General features: G+C 31.3%; 1 protein-coding gene across 1 annotated transcript; it reads left to right on the top strand.

Moving 5' to 3' along the window:
* The first annotated feature begins 507 nt into the window (after positions 1-507).
* On the top strand, positions 508-20,615 carry LOC118187307 (uncharacterized). Its single transcript, XM_085825513.1, has 5 exons — positions 508-563; positions 696-791; positions 7,537-7,615; positions 15,820-15,910; positions 20,178-20,615. The coding sequence occupies exons 1-5, from the start codon at positions 534-536 to the stop codon at positions 20,326-20,328; spliced, it is 447 nt and encodes a 148-aa protein (XP_085681639.1). The 5' UTR covers positions 508-533; the 3' UTR covers positions 20,329-20,615.
* Positions 20,616-20,836: the final 221 nt, after the last annotated feature.

The following is a 20,836-nucleotide window of genomic DNA, read 5'->3' as shown; positions in this document are numbered from 1 at the left end:
AATCCTCTTCACCGTATTCAAATTAGATAGCTTGCCAAGTTTGCTGCAGATGCTTTGGGCGATATATAAGCTTTTGTCTAACATTCGTACAAAAGATAAAGGTAGTTGGCACATGAAAATTTGCCTTGTTGTACCAATGCATAAAAAAAAAAAGAGAGAGAGAGGACAAAACAGCTCATAGAATTAAACTATAAGCGAAACGTCTTTGAAAATACATTTTATAGAGGATATATGAGCCTGGCTTATAAAATAACAATAATCGAAAATGTACCAATGATGGCCCTTAGAAGATTAAAGAAGAAGGCTATTATTCTAATAAAATAATATTTCTTCTAAACATAATACTTCTGTCAAAAATGTCTTATAATTATCTCTTATGATTATGACTCTTTTGCTTCAGGGAAACAAACCTTCAAATTTATCTTATCTTATTCTTTTATGAAGAGCGAGGTCTGTTAGGTCACGGTGTACCAGTTTAAATGAAGTAGTTCTCTAGACTTGGAACTGCACAAACTTGATTAGAATGATGAAATATGAGCTCTTTTTTCTTCTATCATAATCTAGTGAGTGGAACTTTACTAATATATATTTTTATCACGTGTTTCATGCAAACGCAATTTTCATTAAAAATGGTATCAGATTTTATGTTAGCCTCAGCTTCTGATTTTTTCTTCTTTATTCTAACTGGAAATTAGGTTACTGTGCTTAGAATATCATCTGCCCAAACAGAGAGAAGTTGTAGAAGAAAACAAGGCCCATCATCTAACTTAGACTGTAGCTTTCAAGGCAAAGTAAGCAATCAGTTTACATAAAAATTTGCTTCTTATTTAAGGAATTTTAGTATTACTGCACTAAATTAGTCACTTTCAAATTGTTTTCAGTGGAACCCGATGTTTCCATGCAGTTCTTCTAGCGGTTTCGCAAGTCAAAATCAAAATGCAAAAGAATTTTTGAATATCATAAAGAATACAGAACTATATTCTTAAAATAATCAATTAAATTTAATTGTTTTATTGTTATCAATTACATTTTATTGTTGTTACTACTCTTTCTTAAAGTAATATGATATAGTTCTGTTCTAGGAGTAAATTACAAAAATTTTCTTTGGATTTTTCACATCAGTGTTCAAAGTTGGTTTCGCATCAGTTCATATGAAATGTAAATATTATGTGTTGTAAATTTCAATATATATGTTTAGCTCTTTTGAAGATAGTAGAGGTTTCGCAAAAGAAAATTTTAGTTTTATGTGTTTACTTGGTCTCGAAGACCATTTTTCTAAACTATGTTAAAATAATATGCTAATTAAATTGAAATATTTCTTAAAAAATTATGTGGGAGTAATCTCACAAAGTATTACACGAAATTTTCTGAGATAATACAAAATAATTACAAAATGCTTTAATATAATATTACTCTAAAATGCTAATATTATTTTTTAAATTAAATCACTGCAGACTCAAAACATTTTCTATTCGTTCTTTCATACGATTTCGGTTTTCCGTGAGAATATACAGTAGGTCACATTTGTTTTCGGACAATTGTATATTTGAAATTTATTAGCATAGATTTTGCATTAAATACTGAAGCATAGACTCCATATTTTATTTACATATTACTTTTTTTTTCTATTTTATGACTTGCTTGTTACAAATTAGATATCAAAATATTTTCTGCAATAAAATAATTTATTCCAAAAGTTTTAATCAGTAACTCATATAATAATTCGGACACATAAAAGTTTCGTTAAGATGGTCTGAAATACTATGTTTTTTGTCATATATTTTCGTTTTAAATAAAAACGTACATCGCAAAAATTGTCATCTGCATTTAGCAATTATTTCTTGCTTAGTATAGTATGTTAACATTTTCATACTTGAAGTGAACATGCTAAGGCGTTACAAATTAATGTAAGTTTCGTTCGAAATTTTACTGTTCATGATTTTAAAGATGTAAATAAGATAATATAAGGTATCAAGATAATAAAAGAAATATCCAAAAAAACCCGTGATGCAAAGCGTTCAACCACCTTTCATGTATTAAACGATAGAAACTGAGCGGAACTGTTCAAAATGCTCTGAAGTCTGGACCAAATTCAAAGATAACACGAATAAATCGGAGAATCGGAGAAAAATCAAGCAAAACCCAAAAATTAGGTATGTAAAATTTGCAGTGGATTCAGAAGGACGGCCGGTTTGCAATAAAAAGGGACCCTGAAACTGTTAGAAGAGTCTTCGAGGACACATGGATGTGAAAGATGATCAGCAAGAAGAAAATTCTTCATCAACAAGAAAACGATAAAAATACGCTTTCGCTAAATCCATGATCAGTAAAGATATACCATATTGAAATAATGTTGTATTTGCAGATGAGTTAATATTTAATGCATTTGGGTCCAATCAATGAATTGCTGTGAGGCGAAAGTCAAATGAAGAAATCCGAAAAACATATTGGCTACTGTTGAGCATGAAGGTTGAAGCATAATGGTTTGAATATGTTTCGCTGCCTTTAGAATTGAAAATTTACTTTTTATTACAAAAAAATATGGATAACATATAAAATATATAAGCATACAAATATTCTTGATGAAAACCTCGAACCATAAACTTGGAATACAAAATAGATTGAAATTATATCAGAATCACAGCCTAAACATGCAGTCCTAAATGTTCCTTTTGGTTATTATACAATTGTTCTGAATTTAGCAGAAACCCTCCGTATTCTTCCGTCTTAAACGCCATCAAACATGTATAGAGTGAAATGGAGAAGAGAATAAGGAAACATATTTCTTCGAAAGTGTATTGAAAGAGATTTTTACGGAGGAAAAGAACAAAATGGAAAATTAGATAAATGGTCTTGAAAGCGCATGAAAAGCTAAAGGATAACTAAACACGTATTGGATGTTCCGTAATTTTCCTGTTTTATTAAGTATAAATATTTTTTATTAAGTAAAAACATTTTTTTAAAGTATTCGAGTACCTGTGTCAGTTTATTTTCAGATCCTTTTGGATAAACTACTTTTTTTTTTAAAACCAAAAACGTTTCGAATAACATTTTTAAAAACAAGCATATTTTTAAGAAAAGGACGAATCATTATTGTACATGAAAGAAAAGTTAGTTCTTTAAGATTTAGTAACTCAGATTGAAAAAAACAAAAGTGTTCCAAAATAAATGTAAGCCATTGGAGCCACTTCAGAAAACATGCTTATTTATAATGTTCAATATTAATATTATTCTTTAATTATGTTCTTAGAGAAAGCCAGAGGTTGCCACCTTGCTGCGACTGTGAGGATTTTCACTCTGCTTGTTGAAAAACGAATAGAGAAATACAAATATTAGAAGAATTAAGTTAAATGTACAAAATGTACGCGCATGGCGTGTAGAAAAACCGAAAGCACGCGTAATCTAAAAAGGGTTCATTGAGATGTAACTGATATTGATGCACGGCTATTGTAAAAATATGAAATCTTTTAGAGTTTTGTATTGACTTGCACACAGCCGAGTGTTTAAAGCAAAATTGAATTAAAATTGTGCTAAAATTTATAGAGGTTTCCAGTTTTTCTACTAGAAAATATCTGTACATTTATTTTCTTGAAAACCGTGTTCACATGCTTTCAGACATCTCGGCAAACACTGACTAAAGCTATTATGATGTCAAATTCGAAATATATTTTTGTAATTATCTTATTCACTCATTTAGTCCAAAAATTTGGCTATTCATTCTTATATTACTATTTCTCCTTCATTTTCATCACTGCGGACTTATTGAATCATAAGAAGATTGGTTGCATAAAGCATTTACCACTTTTGCCTTTTTCCATTCACATTTTTAACAGGGAAAAAAATCTGAAAGGTTTCAGATTTTAAACTACGTCCAAAAGAGCGTTTTTTTAACATTTTGCCTGTTACCTTTATTTATTAAATATCACGTTCTCCACACTTAAACCATAAATTTCAGTTCAAGAGCAATATCACAAAATAGTTTTTAAATTGAGCAAATCTTTAGAATTTCGGATACAGAGTCTCGCGCGTTGGAGATAAAAATGTTTTTTCTGTACAACGTTGCCATTGCTCGCTTTGAAATCCTTGAGTTTGTTAAAAAAAATTCGTTAACCTTTTACAAACTATGAAATCGATAATAAAACAAATTTCAAATTTGGGTTTTCACATGGCCATATTCGCAGTAGGATAACATCATTCAAAATTCAATGGCTGTACGTACCGTTGTTTTACCAGAATGCGAGAAATATACATACATTTATGCAGATTTTTAGTCCAAAGGGGCTTTGTCCCTGAAGGACTATTGTTTTCGTTTTGCGATTTTGCGTTGGTTCACCATAAATGGCCGTTTCACTTTTCAAACTGTTGTCACCAAATGTTAGAGTCCTGCATTGTATTTTAAGAAATTAAATAATGAAAAATCTGCATAAATATATGTATATTTCTTTCATTGTGATAAAGCAACGGTACATAGAGCCATCCAATTTTGAATGACGTAATCCTACTGCGAATATAGGCATGTGGAAGCCCAAATTTGAAATTTGGAATTTGTTTTATTATCGATTTCATATTTTGCAAACTTTTAATGAATTTTTGATAAACAAACACAAGATTTCAAAGCGAGCAATGGCAACGTTGTACAGAAAAAACATTTTTATCTCCAGCGCGTGAGACTCTGTATCGGAAATTCTAAAGATATGCTCAATTTAAAACTATTTTGCGATATTACGCTTGAACAGAATTTTATGGTTTAAGTGCGAAGAACGTGATATTTAATAAATAAAGGTAACAGACAAAATGTTAAGAAAACGCCCCTTTGGACGGAATTTAAAATCTGGAACCTTTCAGATTTTCTTTTTAAAAATTTTTCATTGTTTAATTTCTTCAAATATAATGCAAGACTTTAACATCTAGTGGCAACAGTTTGAAAAGTGAAACGGACATTTATAGTGAACCAACGCAAAACGAAAACAATAGTGCCTAGAAAGCCCTTTTGGACTAAAAAGGCAGTTAAAATGTTTTAGCTTAAAACTGGTTCTTTTGTCTTTTGCTGGAAGCAAACAAAACATCTGCTTTTGGTTTAAATTAATTTCATAATTCCTTCCAGACAATAGGAAAAATCGTGTTGTTATGACTCATTCTCTTAATCTGAGAACAATCTAGATCAGGCTTTTTCTTAAACAAGAGGATTGCTCTTGTCGCTGCCTGAGGTCTTGGGCGTCTAATAGATGACACTACGAGTCTGTTCAACTGCAGTCCAATTTCCAATTTTAATAAAAAAAAAAAAAAAATTCAAGGAACGGAGCAGACCTCGTTTTCGTTGTGGACTCATTAGGTTTTTTTGAAGCAGGAGATATGAAAAATATGCAGTGGGCTCGCAGCGACTCGAACTTGGACCTCTCGACTATGTGCTGAGTGTTTTATTGTTGCACCACGAAGGCATGCTGGAAAATACTTCCTCCCTTTTAAAGAGCGAAGGGAGATTAGGGGACCAAATAGTCAAATCTTGGTGGAGGCGAATTATTGTTTACCACCTCTTAGTTCGGGAGCCGCTGTAGAGTCATTAGTGTTCCCCCCCCCAAAATAGGAGACATGAAATATGAGCAGTTCTCTCGCCGGAACTCGAATCTGAACCTCTCGAATACGCGTCGAGTGTGCTACCATTACACCACGAAGTCCGGCTGGAAAGGATGAAGAAAATACCTTATATCCTTTAATATCAAACTATCGAGAGGATTTTTGGTTATACCGCATTTTAAATACCCCTGTGCCCCCAAAATAAACATCTATAATTATTTACAAACACATATAATTCTCTGGAATATGAAGCTGGGTTCCAAGCTATGGCAGCCGACTTCCCTTACCACTAAGCCAAGAGGTCGTCAGGAGAAGTCGAGTTTTATAGAAACAATCAAGAATGCTTACATCTGAAACATTTTTTTCAATGAACTTACACTCATGTGAATAGCCTCTGTTGAAGATAGTTATGCTATTTATTTTTAGCATAAAATGTAAAAGATTGTCTATTCAAAATTGGTGGTGATAGTATAAATTCTGAAGATGTAACGGTCACTAGAGTTTTATTATTATTCTAACAGTTTCAATTATCACTTGCTTCGTAACTTGAATTTTTATCAAATAAATTATTTCTTAGTTTTTCTTGCGTCTAGTAGCATTGATTGTAAAATAAAATGATAACCTTTTACTTTTTATGTTCAAAATAAATAGTATAACGATCTCCAACAGTATCGAACAAGGTTATTACTTATTATTCCAGAAGGAACTCTTTTTATTTAATATCCACAGTCATCTATCACATCTTTGACTGATACGGAATTATAAATGCTTTAATGCTTAGTGGACCTTAAGATGAGCCTGAAGTTTGTCAAATCTTGGTGGAGGCGAATTATTGTTTGCCGAACTAAGAGGTGGAACTAAGAGGAACTTCTTTCTCTTTGCTCATAAATTTGCTATCCCTTTTTCCTAGGAAAGTTATTTAATGCCCTGTTTGTTTCCTGGGCATCCTTCAAATTTCTATAAATTCCTGTCAAATTTCTTTTATCATTGAATCAAAGTATATTTTTGCTTTTCAAAACAAAAGTGGATATTTTTAACAATTCCAGTCATATTTAACTTTTCCATTTTTTTCCAAAGGATGATACGTTGCTTTTAGCAACAGTATTATCGATTGGCATCGTTCTAGAATATAGTCCAGGACAAAAATTTGACGAGAGATGTATATTTTTTACGCAAATACTTGTCTTTGAATAATCCATAAAAATGCTGACCCAAAATTTGAGTTTGACTTCTGTAATAATTGTTTTGTAAATGATATTATTTCTGTGTGTTTAGTCACAGTAAAATCCAATATTCTAATTTTTCAGCAAACTACCAACATCTTTTCAATAAAACTGCTATGGAAACTTTCTTCAGTAAATCCCTCGAAAAATGCTAGTTTTTCTTCGATTTAAAATGTCTTTCCCTTTCATTATCGTATTTCTCGGGCATTGGATTGCGCAATAAAAATCTCATGTCTATCTTTCGAAATTTCTCTTGATGTTGCTTAAATAATTTCTAGAGAAAAAGCAAATTCACTTCGACTGCATAGCGAAAGAGAATCTTATCCCCCCCCCCTCTACAAATTTTGTTTTCCAGTCGAAGAGAGTATTTTTCTTCATCGTAACATAATACTTTCGTTAATAAAATATGAATTTATATGGTATTTGCTTTCTCCTAACCACGTGCATTTTGGATGTAATTGAAAACACGTCCGGCTTACTGTCGAGAGATCTGGAATTCAAATCCTGGTGAGGAAATTGCTCATTTTTCATGGTTCCTGCTTTGGCAAACTTCAATTTTCTAAACAATTGAAAAAAAATTTACTCTACAAAATCTTACTTCTACAATTTTCTAAACAATTAAAACTTTCAGTACGTTAATTTGAAATTTCTAAATTAGTACGAATGATATCTCTAATCATGAAATGACATTAAAATTTTTGGAATGAAATTTTAATCAAATCTTTATTTTTATTTTTAGCAGCTCAGAATGAAATTACTACTGATGTTAGGAGTGAGTTTAATTGTGGTCATTTGTTATACTACAGCCGATGAAGCAAGTAAGTAAACAAAAAATTATCAATAATTAGCATTATATGTTTACCCTGAAGAGAAAAATATCTGAAATATTTTTCCTTGTCTATGTTGTCAAATTCTTTTCATGTAAATATCATAAATTTTTTTTCCATTTCTATGCTATCGAATCATAATTTTTGGTGATAATTACTATCAAATTTAGCGATAAAATTGTCGGTTATTGAGAAATGCGAAGTACAGAATAATCCAATTTCATTAAAATATGTTTATGTAAATATTAGTATTTTGGAAGCAAGCGACTGTGATCACTCTTCAGGAAACTTTGAAAGCGAGTAATCTAATTTGAAGGTGATACACTGATCACAGTCCAGCAAACAAGAAACTGGAAATGAAAAATTGTAATCTCAATAATATGACAGGCAAGTAAGAGAGAGACAGAGATAGACATGATCGACTGAGATAACGCTGTCTGACTTTACAAGAAATTGTCTTTAATTATGCAGTTTTGTCCATTCTGAATATGGCTTCGTGTAATTACCATAGTAATGAAAACGAAATAAGTATTGATAAGTTATCAAATTATTTTTGTAGTGATGGTGAACTTTGAGATACTAACTTAACGGAAAGTGGTATTTTTTCAATAAAAATGAGCCATCTTGCATATTATTACTTCCTAGTAATTATTCAGAAGCAATTAAAAATTATTCGAATACTGAAGCTATTGAAATGGAATAAATGAAATTGATGAAAACATAAATCTGGAAGCATTTTATAAAATTATGGGAGGAACTATGAAATGGACATAGCGAGTTGTAATGCTGATCAGAAATTCTCCGTATTCAACTCTTATTTTATATATATATATAGGTTTAAATAAAATTAAAAACCAATCGGATCTAAAAAATGTATCTATATAATTGGTAAAGATAGATATCAGAGTCTAAAAAATAGTATCAGGAAATAATGCCCTCAGCATCAGGTTCATTTCAAGGCAAGATAATAATGTAAGGCTATTAGAAGACTTCGCAAACATAAATAAGAAAAAATAACGATTACTGCTGAAGTAAAATATCCGATTCAAAATACCATATAAGTATCACATATATACGGCTCTACGTCAGCTTAAAACGTAACGTAAACTTACTTTGAATATTACCATTTATTAACATTAATTATTCTTCTGTAAAATGGATTTTTTGTTATTTTTACAGAAATTACAAATAAATCTAACTGTATTTGTTGCATTTTCGCTTTTAACTTTCTTCAAAGCGTTAACTTTCGTAAAATATCAAGTTTATTAACACATCTGCCTCTAAAGTACTTGCAAAAGCTCCTGAAAAAATCTACAAATAAAGATCCAGGTGAAATGAGCGAAAGCTCTACATAATTCCCCAAGCTTTCTTTTCTCTAATTGCTTTTTAATTCTATTCTAGGATTATAAAGCCTTTTTCCTGTACTCATATTCCATACTTCTTCTATTATTTTATCCATTCTAAATTTTGCTTCTAAATGCAAAATAGATATGCTTCATTTAAAAATATTAATAACTACTGATTTCCTATGGAGAACAGCGTGTTCATTAGCTATGTATCATAACATGGAGAAAACAAAACTTATATGAATATTTATTAAGGAAATTACATTTTTGTCCTAGCTAAAATTTGTAATGTTATTAGGTTTTGGAAAAATTTGATATTGTCTCTACATACAACTATGATCCTCATCTTACAGAAAATTAGGATTTTGATCCACATGGAAATGTAGTAAAGGATTAATATCTTTACAATGCCGTTTCAAGTTTATTGTGTTAGTACTCAGAAAATTCTTCTACCAATCTCGGAATTTAAACATACAAATATTTATTAAGTCTATGACTGCAAGTGACCAGTTTAATCAATATCAAATTGTGGAACTAACGTGCAGAAACGAAAAGAAACTGTGCTCATCTTATCAAGGCAAAGTGAAAGATACATTATTCTCATTCTGTATTCCACAAACTGTAGTGAGTCGCATGGGGTTCATGCATGCTGCCTGAGAAAATGAAAGCTAACATAGTTCACATTTCTAATGAAATTTTGCGGGGATTTACAAAGTAGGAGGGGAGATGAGTTTTGCTTATAAATAAAACCACTTCAAGGGAAGCAATTTGGATCAGTTATTTAACAGTTCATGGTTTATTGCTATAAGGGATTCCCTCTCTTGAAAATCTCAGACCTCGACTAGGAAGGCCATGTTGACTGTCTTGAAATCTTGAATGTGTTATTTTTACCAATATTTTTTAAATGGAACAGTAGTCTTTCGCAGTTATATTCAAATCTTTGCTGCATTTAAAAGAAGAATCAAACTGATGTTGCTGTTGTCTTGTCCATATTACATGGAACAATGGTTGCCAGAGCCTTCTCTGAAGAGAGGTAATCAAACTGATTAGAATAAAAAAATAAAAATGTGGCTACGAAATGACAATGCCAAGCTTCACTCAAATGCCATCAAAAAGATGCAATTAAGTGCTCAGACGTTTTAATACTGCCGCATTCACAGTGTCATCAGGCCTACTTCCAGCTTTTCACCCTGTTCCTCAAACTAAAGAAGCAATCGAAAAATACGCACTTCAACTGTGACGGAAAATCTAAATCTTTGGTCAAGAAAAGGCTTCAAGAATAGGAATCGATTTTTTTTTAAACAGAATTAAAAACTCTGCAGCTTTAGCAAATATATGTAATAATTTGTAAAATAAAAATAGGTTTCCTTTTTTCGCTAAAATACCTTTTCCAGTTCATTTTCTGTTTAAACTGATAATTTATCAACTGCCTTTGTATGTAACGATTTTATACACATGCTTTCTCCATAAATGAATTAAATGATATTCAATTTTAATGTTTCATAATCGAACAATATTTTTAGAGCATAGGTGTCATTTTTTTTTTTTTATTCTTGTTCTTCCTGATTAGATTTCTTACGTAATGTAAATATTTTATATATATTTTACACATGTTTCCGTAGTTATCACATCGCATAGAATTTCACGTAGAATGGAAACTATAGTAAAGATACCTTTCATGATATTAAATACTATTTTTATCTGAGTTTGGTGATAAAAAATTGGACTGAAAATTTTTTAGAAGGAAAATTTCTGTGTACTTTTGATTTTAGGAAATCGAGCAGACTGTAAAAGATATTTGCAAAATTGGAAGTTGATAAATAAGAATAACATTAAAAAAAGCATAAACCTTTAGAAAACTGAACGATGATTTGTAAAAAAAGTGTAGTTCTTAAATTCGGTCCATGATATTTCACTCTTGACTCTCAAATCTTGTCATTTCGATCTCAATGTTTCGATATTGCAATCTAAACCCTTATTCCCACTCTTTTCAGGTTTTTCTTCGTCTGTGCCCAGCCCGCTTGAAAGACAATAATTCGGCTTCATTACTGTAATAAATTCATAAGCCGAGTACACAAATTAGGAGAAAAATGTATCAAAGCAACTACTGAAAAGTTAGTGAAAGAAAAGGTGATGAAAGAATTCTAAAAACTATGTAAGATATCTGGGACAATAATACGAATCTCATAGAATAATTGCGAGAATTTGCACAGAATTGTCTCATGGACTAAATAAAGACTAGTATATTATTTTTTAACATAATTTGATGTAATTATATTTTTTATATTTATTGAATGTAACTATTTAACTGTATCTTTGAGGTAATTATGTGGGTTAAATAAAAGATAAAGGAAAGGAGGAAAAAGGATTAGTACATTAACTACCTTCATGCGTACAATACCGATAGCAAACGGTACATATTTACCTGTGATTCATCAATTTAAACTAACCAAGTTTCTTGCCATATATTACAGATGCTCTATGTAAAATTTCTTTGTCAAGCGACATATACGTACTTAGTAGGCTAAAAGAGTAAAGGATAATGCATTCGTTACCTAGACTCCAGACCCCATTCCTTTATGGAAGGTGTTTTGTTAAAGACATTATTCTGGGGTCCACGATTGCCATCTGACCTTATTGAATACAAAATCTTAATTAACCGTGTCGCGGCATTAATCACATCGGATAAGCAGATCAACATATGTGGACTGAAATGGACTGTAGAATTTATCCATTGATAAGATCCTTTTGTTTCTCAACATAACGCGATGTGTTACGAGACAAAAGGATTTCCCGTAAAGCATCGGTAACAAACGATAAGGAATTTGGATTCTTAGTTTGGTGTACCATAGGTAAATATGAGCCATTTAAAGTGTTTGCGATAATCATTTGTTTCAGGATGATTCTAATGACTGTCATGCATTTTGCTATTTAGCACGTTACTGGAGCGACAAAGAGTGTAGTGTAAGTTGGTCTGTCATATAGCTGTGAATTTTAGTCTCTCTTTAAGCTAAGAATAATTTAGAGTATTTTTCATCTTAAAAATTCTTATTATTTTGTATTTTATGTTCTGATGCATACTGCTGATAGTTCTTGAGATTCTAGAAAGCATCTCTCTGTATTTTACACAGAAATTTAATTATTCAGATCTACTCATGTTTTTGATTTCGAATTGTCCTGTAGATGATTTTACAGAATAAGGCTGAGGTTTTATTGCTTAAATCGTGGTTTCAAACTCGAATTACGCACGAACCGAATGCACTGACTGAAAACAAATTTTCGTTTTCTTTACAAAATGAAAACTGTTAGGTACAAAAACAAAAAATATATTTTAAATCAATGAAAATTTCTCTTACTAAATATTTATCAAAACGTGTATAAAAATAATAATATAGCAATGGAAAAAATTCAAATTTATATTTATTCTCTACTTGAAATCCCAAGTTTGGCATCCGTAACACAATTTTGTCGGTTATACTTTGTAATTTGGAAAGCTAAATATTAAGTTCTAGACTGATATTTCTTTTAAATAATTCTAACATTTTTATTTGACGATTAAATAACTTAATTTAAACAAGAAATGAATAAATGATGAACCAATTTCCACAGAAAACGTACCAAAGGGGAAAAATTTGAAAATTCCTTCGCCATATAAATAAAAATATATATGTTTGTATGTAAATATTTATAAACTTCCTTATGCCTTACTATAATTTGATACTTAATGGTGTTTCAATTTTGGTAAAGTTTGTAGCCTTCGAGAGAAAATACGAGAAACAATCTTCATCGCATTCGTAGATGCTCATCGGTCAGTCGGGTTCTTTTCTTGTTAACATTCAGCTATGAAAGAAAGCTGTGCAAATATAAATGCATTCCTAAACAAAGAAATTATTCTTAGTGGAAAATTTCCTAATTGAACTTGTTTATTTTTTCGCAAGCACGAATGAAAATTAATAAAATCTGAATAGTCAAATATTTGATTAAGAGTTATATTACATTGCAAGTTAAGTAACTCCATTTACCGATTTTCTGGTACGTTCGTTTTTAGTAGACTTGAAAGTACTATAAACTCAGACTTCAAATAACTGAAATCTCGACATTTTAACAACAAAATGCATAGCTGAAATATCTTCGCTGCACGCATAAAATTGCTTTGCGGGCCGCCAATTTGAGCCCACCTTAGAGATGAGATTGTATTGTTCGTTCTATAGCTTTAACAGTCATACCCTTTTATAGAACAGATAAATTATTCATACTGAGTTCCAAGCGGCTGAGGTCATGTTCATTCGAAGTTTCCTAATAGTTTTGAATTTAAATGCAGTAGCAAATAAGAGGAATTAGAGACATATCAATACCAGTTGAGTATTAAAGCTGTCAGGTCATGAAAAATAAGCTTTTAGAAATACGGTATAACTGTATAAAGGATGTCTGTTGCGTACTTAATTGACTACTTGTAATGTATATGACCTACTTGGAGAAAAAAGTTACTGTAAATACAAAAACGACTTTTACTACTGAAAGGAAACAAAACAAAAACTGCAAATAGTGAAAGTGAAAGGAACAACGAATGAATGAATGAGGAGAAGGAAGATATCTGCAAAAAAGGTAGTCGAACTCTTATATAATGAAAATTAGAAAACTGCGAATAATATGAAGAGAATTAGGGGAAAATGTCTGATGTTGAAGATAAGACAAACAAGGAAGACTAGACGAGAAGTTCTGATATTGGAGCCAGAGGATCAAATAGTCTTTAGCTGCTGCTCCATATACATTCCAACTAAGTTTTCCTTTTCACATTCTAAACCAGGCCAATATAAAATTGCCTGAAATGTGTACAAGACCAGGTATGATACTGTTCTTTTCGCAGTTTCGATCAAATCATTTCTATTATCCACTTTAGTCCACGGAAAACTGACATACTTTATCATACTTTTAGTAAAAAAAAAAAAAAAAAAATACCGGACGTCGAAATAAGTAAGGTATTGAAGATTGAAGGAAAATATCTCAAGGCCAATTACAAATTACACATTAAAGAACAAATGCAAATGGCAGATAAGTCCATGTAAGGAGTCGGTATTCAAATTTAAAGACTAACGCAGCTCTCTTCTACCAGATTTCTTATTCGAGAAATTTTATGTTTGAAATAACTCAAAACAATCGAGATAACATAGATAAAAAGAGATGTAAGTAAACTTGATTAACTAAATGGAACCAATGCATTTCAAAGCTAAATTCTGGCTCCTAAGAGACAGCCAGGCAACTTATAACCCGTCTTTATCTTTGGTGAAAATATGTGCTAGACCAGTCCATCAATATGACTCAAGATACCGCACAGCAGGAAATATTTGAAACAATTCGATTCCTGCGGCAGTGAATGCAGAGCAATAGAGGGTAAGAATGCAGATTTATAATATTGTTATATATTAATTATGTATCATTTAAAGATACTAACATAAAAATTAACAGAATAAAATATAACTGTTAATTCAATATACATAAAAAATTTAAATTTTGCATATATTATGTATTATATATCTTCTAAACATATTTATTAAAATAAAAATGAGCGCTATAAAATATAAGCATTCCTTCAATACAGTTAAATAAAAATTTTTAATTTTAATGACAGCCTTGTCCTTGTACCGCTCTACTTAATATCGCAACATCAGAGGTATAATATGTGACTTTCAATTTGACACATGATTCTGAATATTCAGTTATTAAACAACTTCTTTGTAGACTCAAAATAGTTTTTATATGAGAAAAGATTTGTTTACATCGATATTTGTAACTAAAAGCGGAAAGCAGAGCACATGCAGTTTTCTTCAAACAATTAAATGTCTCCGGCACTGACATACAGCAATTTAAAATAGCTGTTGATTTACCATTAGGGTTATCTTCCAGATCTTTTCAGAATTCAGTAAATTTTGCTTTCCATAATTCTGAAGATCCATTTCAGAATTATCAATTTCCATCCTCTCAAAAATTGACAAATCGGATGGGATTATTTAATGTGTCTACTAAATCTGGTTTGATTAGGAAGGAAAATATAGGCATACAAGCTTCAAAGGCCTTGAATCTTCTGGAAAATTCTTCCTTAAGGCAGCGTAGGTTTGAAATTCACCTAGGTCTAAGGTTCATGCATTTGCAAGCGCTTTATATTTGGGAAGTATTCCTACGTACTAGTATTAATGTCACGGAAGAAATATTTAATTTTTTAGCGATGCCTTTCCAATATTCAAAACGTTCAAGCACTGTTTGGTCCTTTCCTTGCAATCCTTCGATCATTGAGATGTTTAATTATATCAGTTAGCAAAATGTAAATCTCAATATCAATATTTTTTATTTTTTAATAATTATGAAATTTAAAATTATGTTTCAGTTTTAATCAACAAAGTTGGCTATTTTAAAGCAATGTGTTAAAGCTGCCGGAAATAAAATACTTTTATTTTCCCAGCCGCAGCGTGCTGTCATTCAGTAAAGCTTAAGATGTTTAATTTATATGGAAGGTTATTGAATATTAAAGGAAGCGCCGTAAAAGTAACAAACACAATTTTCAAGAATATTTTTTCTGCTTTTTAACATGATTGGTTTAGATAAATGTTCATTAAAAGCTTGAAATATCGAATCAGAAATATTAAATATTTTATGAATTTACATTAGCTGCACTTATAAAAACCACTTTCATTTACATTAAGTATTTTAGGTGACTTGGCTGCGCAAGAGGCAAGTTAAGTAAAAAATGAATAAAGGAAAGAATATTTAAATGTTTTCTTTCCTCCATAAGAAATATTTTAAAATGAATAACTCAGCTTAACTAATTAAGATTTGAACTAATTTAATTTACAGGTAGACTAGGTCCAGAGGAAAGGAGAACTCTTTTAGATGACGATGTATTCACAGAAGACGATAACACGAGAAATTACAATAACAATGCAAGGTATGTATAAATTCTAATGCTTTATTGAATTAAAAAATTTTGCTAGCTTGGACACTTTTATTTGACTTGTTGACTTTTATTTGACTGTTGATGTAAAATAAAAATTAAGGGTAATAACTTTTATCGGTTGATTTATCTTTTGTGTAAAACTATATATTTATTATTATTTTAGATAGTAAGAGAAGAGTTTGTGTAAGTATTCCCATAAAATTTTAGGGAAAATTTTTATATCATATTCAGTAAAATAGCAGATGATGCTGTTATTAGAGTAAAAGATAAGGAACTGATATTTTCTTTTATCTCAGTTAAATAAACAAGCAGAACTTCCTTACCAGAAATTGTTAACATACATCACTTGTTTCACAATTACTAGTTGATGCAATAATTTTATTCCCTCTACTTTTTGAAAATATGACTGTTGGATATCTATTATATTATTATCTTTGTTTTCTTGATTTCTATCTTTATTTTCTTATTATTATCATTATTTTCTTGATATTTATGAGAGAAATGTAAAGTTGCAGAGATACTGCACATAATTTTATGACAAGTTTAAAAAAAGCTCTATTTTGAATGTCCGTTTCACTTTTCAAACTGTTGCCACCAAATGTTACAGACCTGCATTATATTTGAAGAAATTAAATAATGAAAAATCTGCATAAATGTATTTCTATTTCTCGCATTGTGATAAAACAACGGTACATCGAATTTTGAATGACGTTATCCTCCTACGAATATGGGACCTCCTACGAATTTGAAATTTGGAATTTGTTTTATTATAGATTTCATATTTTGTAAAACTTTAACGAATTTGTGAGTAACAAACTCAACGATATAAAGCGAGCAATGGCAACAATCTACGGGGGAAAAATCTTTTTATCGCCAGCGCGCGGAACTGTGTATTGGAAATTCTAAAAATAGGTTCATTTTAAATTTATTTTGCGACATTGATATTGAACTAAAATTTATGGTTTAAGTGCGAAGAACATGATATTTAATAAATAAAGGTAACACACGAAACGTTAAAAAAAAAATTTGGACGTAATTTAAAATCTGAAACCTTTCAGATTTTTTTCATTATTTATTTTTTTGTTTTGTTTTGCTTTGCGTGTGTGTTAAATTGTAATTGTATTTATATATACTCTGCATCTATGCAGATCTTGCTCTGGGAAGAGCGTGGCTAGTTAGACAATAAATCGCCTCTTTAGATTTTTGCCACATTATGAAGGTTAGAAATTAGAAGGCGACGAGTCTCTCTCGGGTGTAACGATCGAGACCACATTTAACCCCATCGAGTGGGTCTCGTTTGCTGACGACACATTTCGAATTATTGAGTCTGTCGAAAGATTTCTATTATTCAAGTCACAAATTGCTGAGTATGTTATTCAAGTCAAAAATTATCTTTAAATAAATCTTAAAATCAGCAGCTTGCCCCGAGCTATGTTTAATGAATACATAAAATTGGTTTAAAAGCAGTATCTGATGTACGCTAGAGTTCTTACTTCATCTGAAGCCAGTTTTAGTCACTTTGAACAAAATTCAAAAGGATAACTGCAGCATTACTTAAACTTTAGTTTGTAAATATCTTGAAAATTAGCTTAAAGCGTTTGATAATGCCTGCATAAAACTATTTGAAACACGATATGAACAAACACTGTTATCAGCACATTTTAGCATATATTTCATCACCAAAATATAAAACTGAAGCCCTACTGCCAAGTGTAAAGGAACATATATTAGGATTAGTAAAAACAATATGAAATACTGTTTTTTTCCAGTAATTCTTTGAAATTTATGATTCGTTTCCTATAAATCTGTAGAACCTTTTCTGAAAATGAGGCAGTCGAATAAATGATAACATTTGGATCGTTCATTCAATAGATCTTCTGACAAAATGCTTAGGGGGACAACCTGGATATTATTAAAATGCTAAATATAGCAAGAGCTTCATCTGCAAAGACTGAAAGAACGTTGTCTACTTTTGGAATCGTACACAACAATCTGAGAACTTCGGGTTGAAAAGGTACAGGGGTTGGACAAAAATACGGAAACACCTTTATAAAAACATGTTTCTTTGCTTAATATGGTGTAGGAAACCCGTTGGCATCCAAAACAGCTTGCAGTCTTCTCGGAATGGATAAATACAGTTCCTGTATGTTTGCCAAGGGAATATTATACCATTCTTCCTGCAAAACGGTGGCAAGTTCAGATAACGATGTTGGCGGTGGATAACGAGAACGCACTTTCCGTTCCAATGTAGACCACAAAGGTTCGATAATATTCATGTCTGGTGACTGTGGTGGCCAGGGGAGATGGGACAACTCATCCTCGTGCTCAGAAAACCAGTCCTGGACAATGTGAGCTGTGTGAACAGGGGCTTTGTCGTCTTGGAAGACACCATCACCATCGGGGAACAAAGTTTGTACCATGGGATGAACTTGATCGGCTAAAATGTTCACATAAGTCTTGGCAGTCATGTGCCCTGACACAGTTATCAAGGGGCTAGCAGAGAACCACGATATGGCTGCCCAAACCATAACAGAACCCCCGCCAAGTTTCACTCTTGGCAACAAGCAGTCTGTATTATAGGCTTGAGATGGCATTCTCTAGACGTAAACTTGGCCAGAAGTGGGAAACAATGTGAAAGAAGACTCGTCAGACCATATTATTCGCTTCCACTGCTCTATAGTCCAGGCTTTATGACTTAAACACCACCTTTTCCTGTTACGGGTATTAGCATCACTGATGAGTGGCTTCTCAATTGCAGCACGGCCAGAAATTCCCTGTTTATGAAGCTCCCTTCCAATTGTTTTGGTACTCACAGGGTTCGGTAACACAACATTAATTTCAGCAGTAACTTTTGCAGCTGTGGTCTTCTTATTTTTCGTCACAATCGCCCTTAATGATCGTCTGTCACGATCACTCAGGACACACTTTCGTCCGCGCTGTGATTTAGCAGATGATGTTTTTCCGCTTTTCAAATATGCGGAATAAATCTTCGATACAGTACCTCTTGAAACACTAAACACCTCGGCTACCATGCTTACGGAAGCACCTACCATACGTGCTCCAACAATTTGCCCACGTTCGAAGTCTGTTAACTCTGACATAATGCAATGACAACCTCACATAACAGTAATTTACAATGACAACCTCACATAACAGTAATTTACGAAGTTGTATAGTTGGCGTCAGTAGTCAAAAACGCCAGCGCCACCTACATATCTCATTAAAATCAATCTTTCTTTTTAAACATGCATTTCACAAGGTATTTCTATATTTTTGACCATCCACTGTAACATAATTTGTTTTTCTGTCACAAGTATTGAATGCAAACGGCAACAATGCAGATACAATGTGATAAAATTTTGAAAAAAAACTACGTACATGTCTTTCATATAACTTATTTACTCTGATTACTTATTTGTATTTATATAAAAAATGTAACTAAAAGAAAATTTTTCTTGCTGTTTTTGTTTGTTTGATAATGTATATGTGCATGTGATTAAAATGGTTCGCTGGTATAGATGTATATATAAATTACACAGAAATTTCAAATTCAAAACGTATTCAATTTGGAATAAGTAGGTTCGTAATTTTTAAATAAATTATTTTGCAAAAGCATTATTTGGTACTATGGGAGAAAAACATTTGAACGCATCTAGTTCCAAAATCCAATGAACAACGAGTGCAAAAATTAAAATTAAATACAAAAAAGAACTTGCATCTCCTACTATATTTTCTTCAGGGGCCTGGTATATCGATAGAAATAAATGAATCAGTTTATTTTTTATCTGACATACAAATTTGCAACAGTTAAAAAAATTTCAATTAAATACAAAATTTGTGTCTTCATCAGTTCAACACTTATAAGTTGGAATATAAAAGACATCTTTCATAAATTCACACAAAATTTAATCTTTTAGAAACCAAACATTTCAAAATCAGTATGAATATCATTAATTTGATTTAAAAGATGTAAGAAAAATCAAGTTTAACAACACAAGTCTCTGAATAAAAATACAAAATACTAAAAATAGTAAAATTAATAAAGTTGTAATCTGAAGCAGAAAAGCTATTTATGATCATTTTATAACAGTTGAGAAATATCAGTCGGCAATATCCTAATATTGCGTTTCTAAAATTCTAAAATTCAAAAGCCTGATCTAAAACTACCGAAAGGAAAACCTGGAACACAATCCTTTTCGTTTTCATAAATGTATTAAGATTATTTATTAGAAATTATATTTATTTATTTATTCCATAGACAACGCAACTGCGCTCGTGATTACGAGGACTGCTCAACCAGGAACTGTTGCAATGAATGTACCCGCTGCTCTTGCGACCGCAGCGGAAGGAACTGCCAGTGCAACGGGAAAAGTGAACTTGCCATGTTCATAGGATTGTGCCATGGATGAGCTATGCTCATTGCCATCGTTGCTTATGAATTTTACTGTTGTATGAACGTATATGTAAAAAGTGCCATATATTCTTATGTTTCCTATCTGGATATGTTTTTAAATCTTTCTATTTAATTGTTGTCTTTAATTTTCTGTCACTCAAAAACTACAGCATGTTATATTGTGATAGAATATTACATCACGTAATGTGCTTGGTGCTATATGAAAACACTTGTGACTCTGCCCGTGGTTATTGGAATGAATGTAATGCAAAACTTTTTATGTAATAAATGTTTTTAAGTAAACTTCAGTCCATTTTCAATTATATACGTTTACTCAATATTCACTCTACATACTCGTCAAAAGTTAAATGAAAATGAAACGTCTCCCATTCTTGTAGTTCTCAGATTTATAAATATTTAATAGCAATTCCATAGCGATACTATAACCTTCAAACTCATTCTGTAAAATAATTTATAGTACTTGTTACTTCAGTAATATTTTCATGAAAAATTAAAATTATAAA

This window comes from Stegodyphus dumicola, chromosome 10 (genome assembly GCF_044657685.1).
Source record: "Stegodyphus dumicola isolate Sdum_Otavi_A_Nest chromosome 10, ASM4465768v1".
Taxonomy (NCBI): domain Eukaryota; kingdom Metazoa; phylum Arthropoda; class Arachnida; order Araneae; family Eresidae; genus Stegodyphus; species Stegodyphus dumicola.
This window is presented reverse-complemented; position numbering and strand designations above follow the sequence as displayed.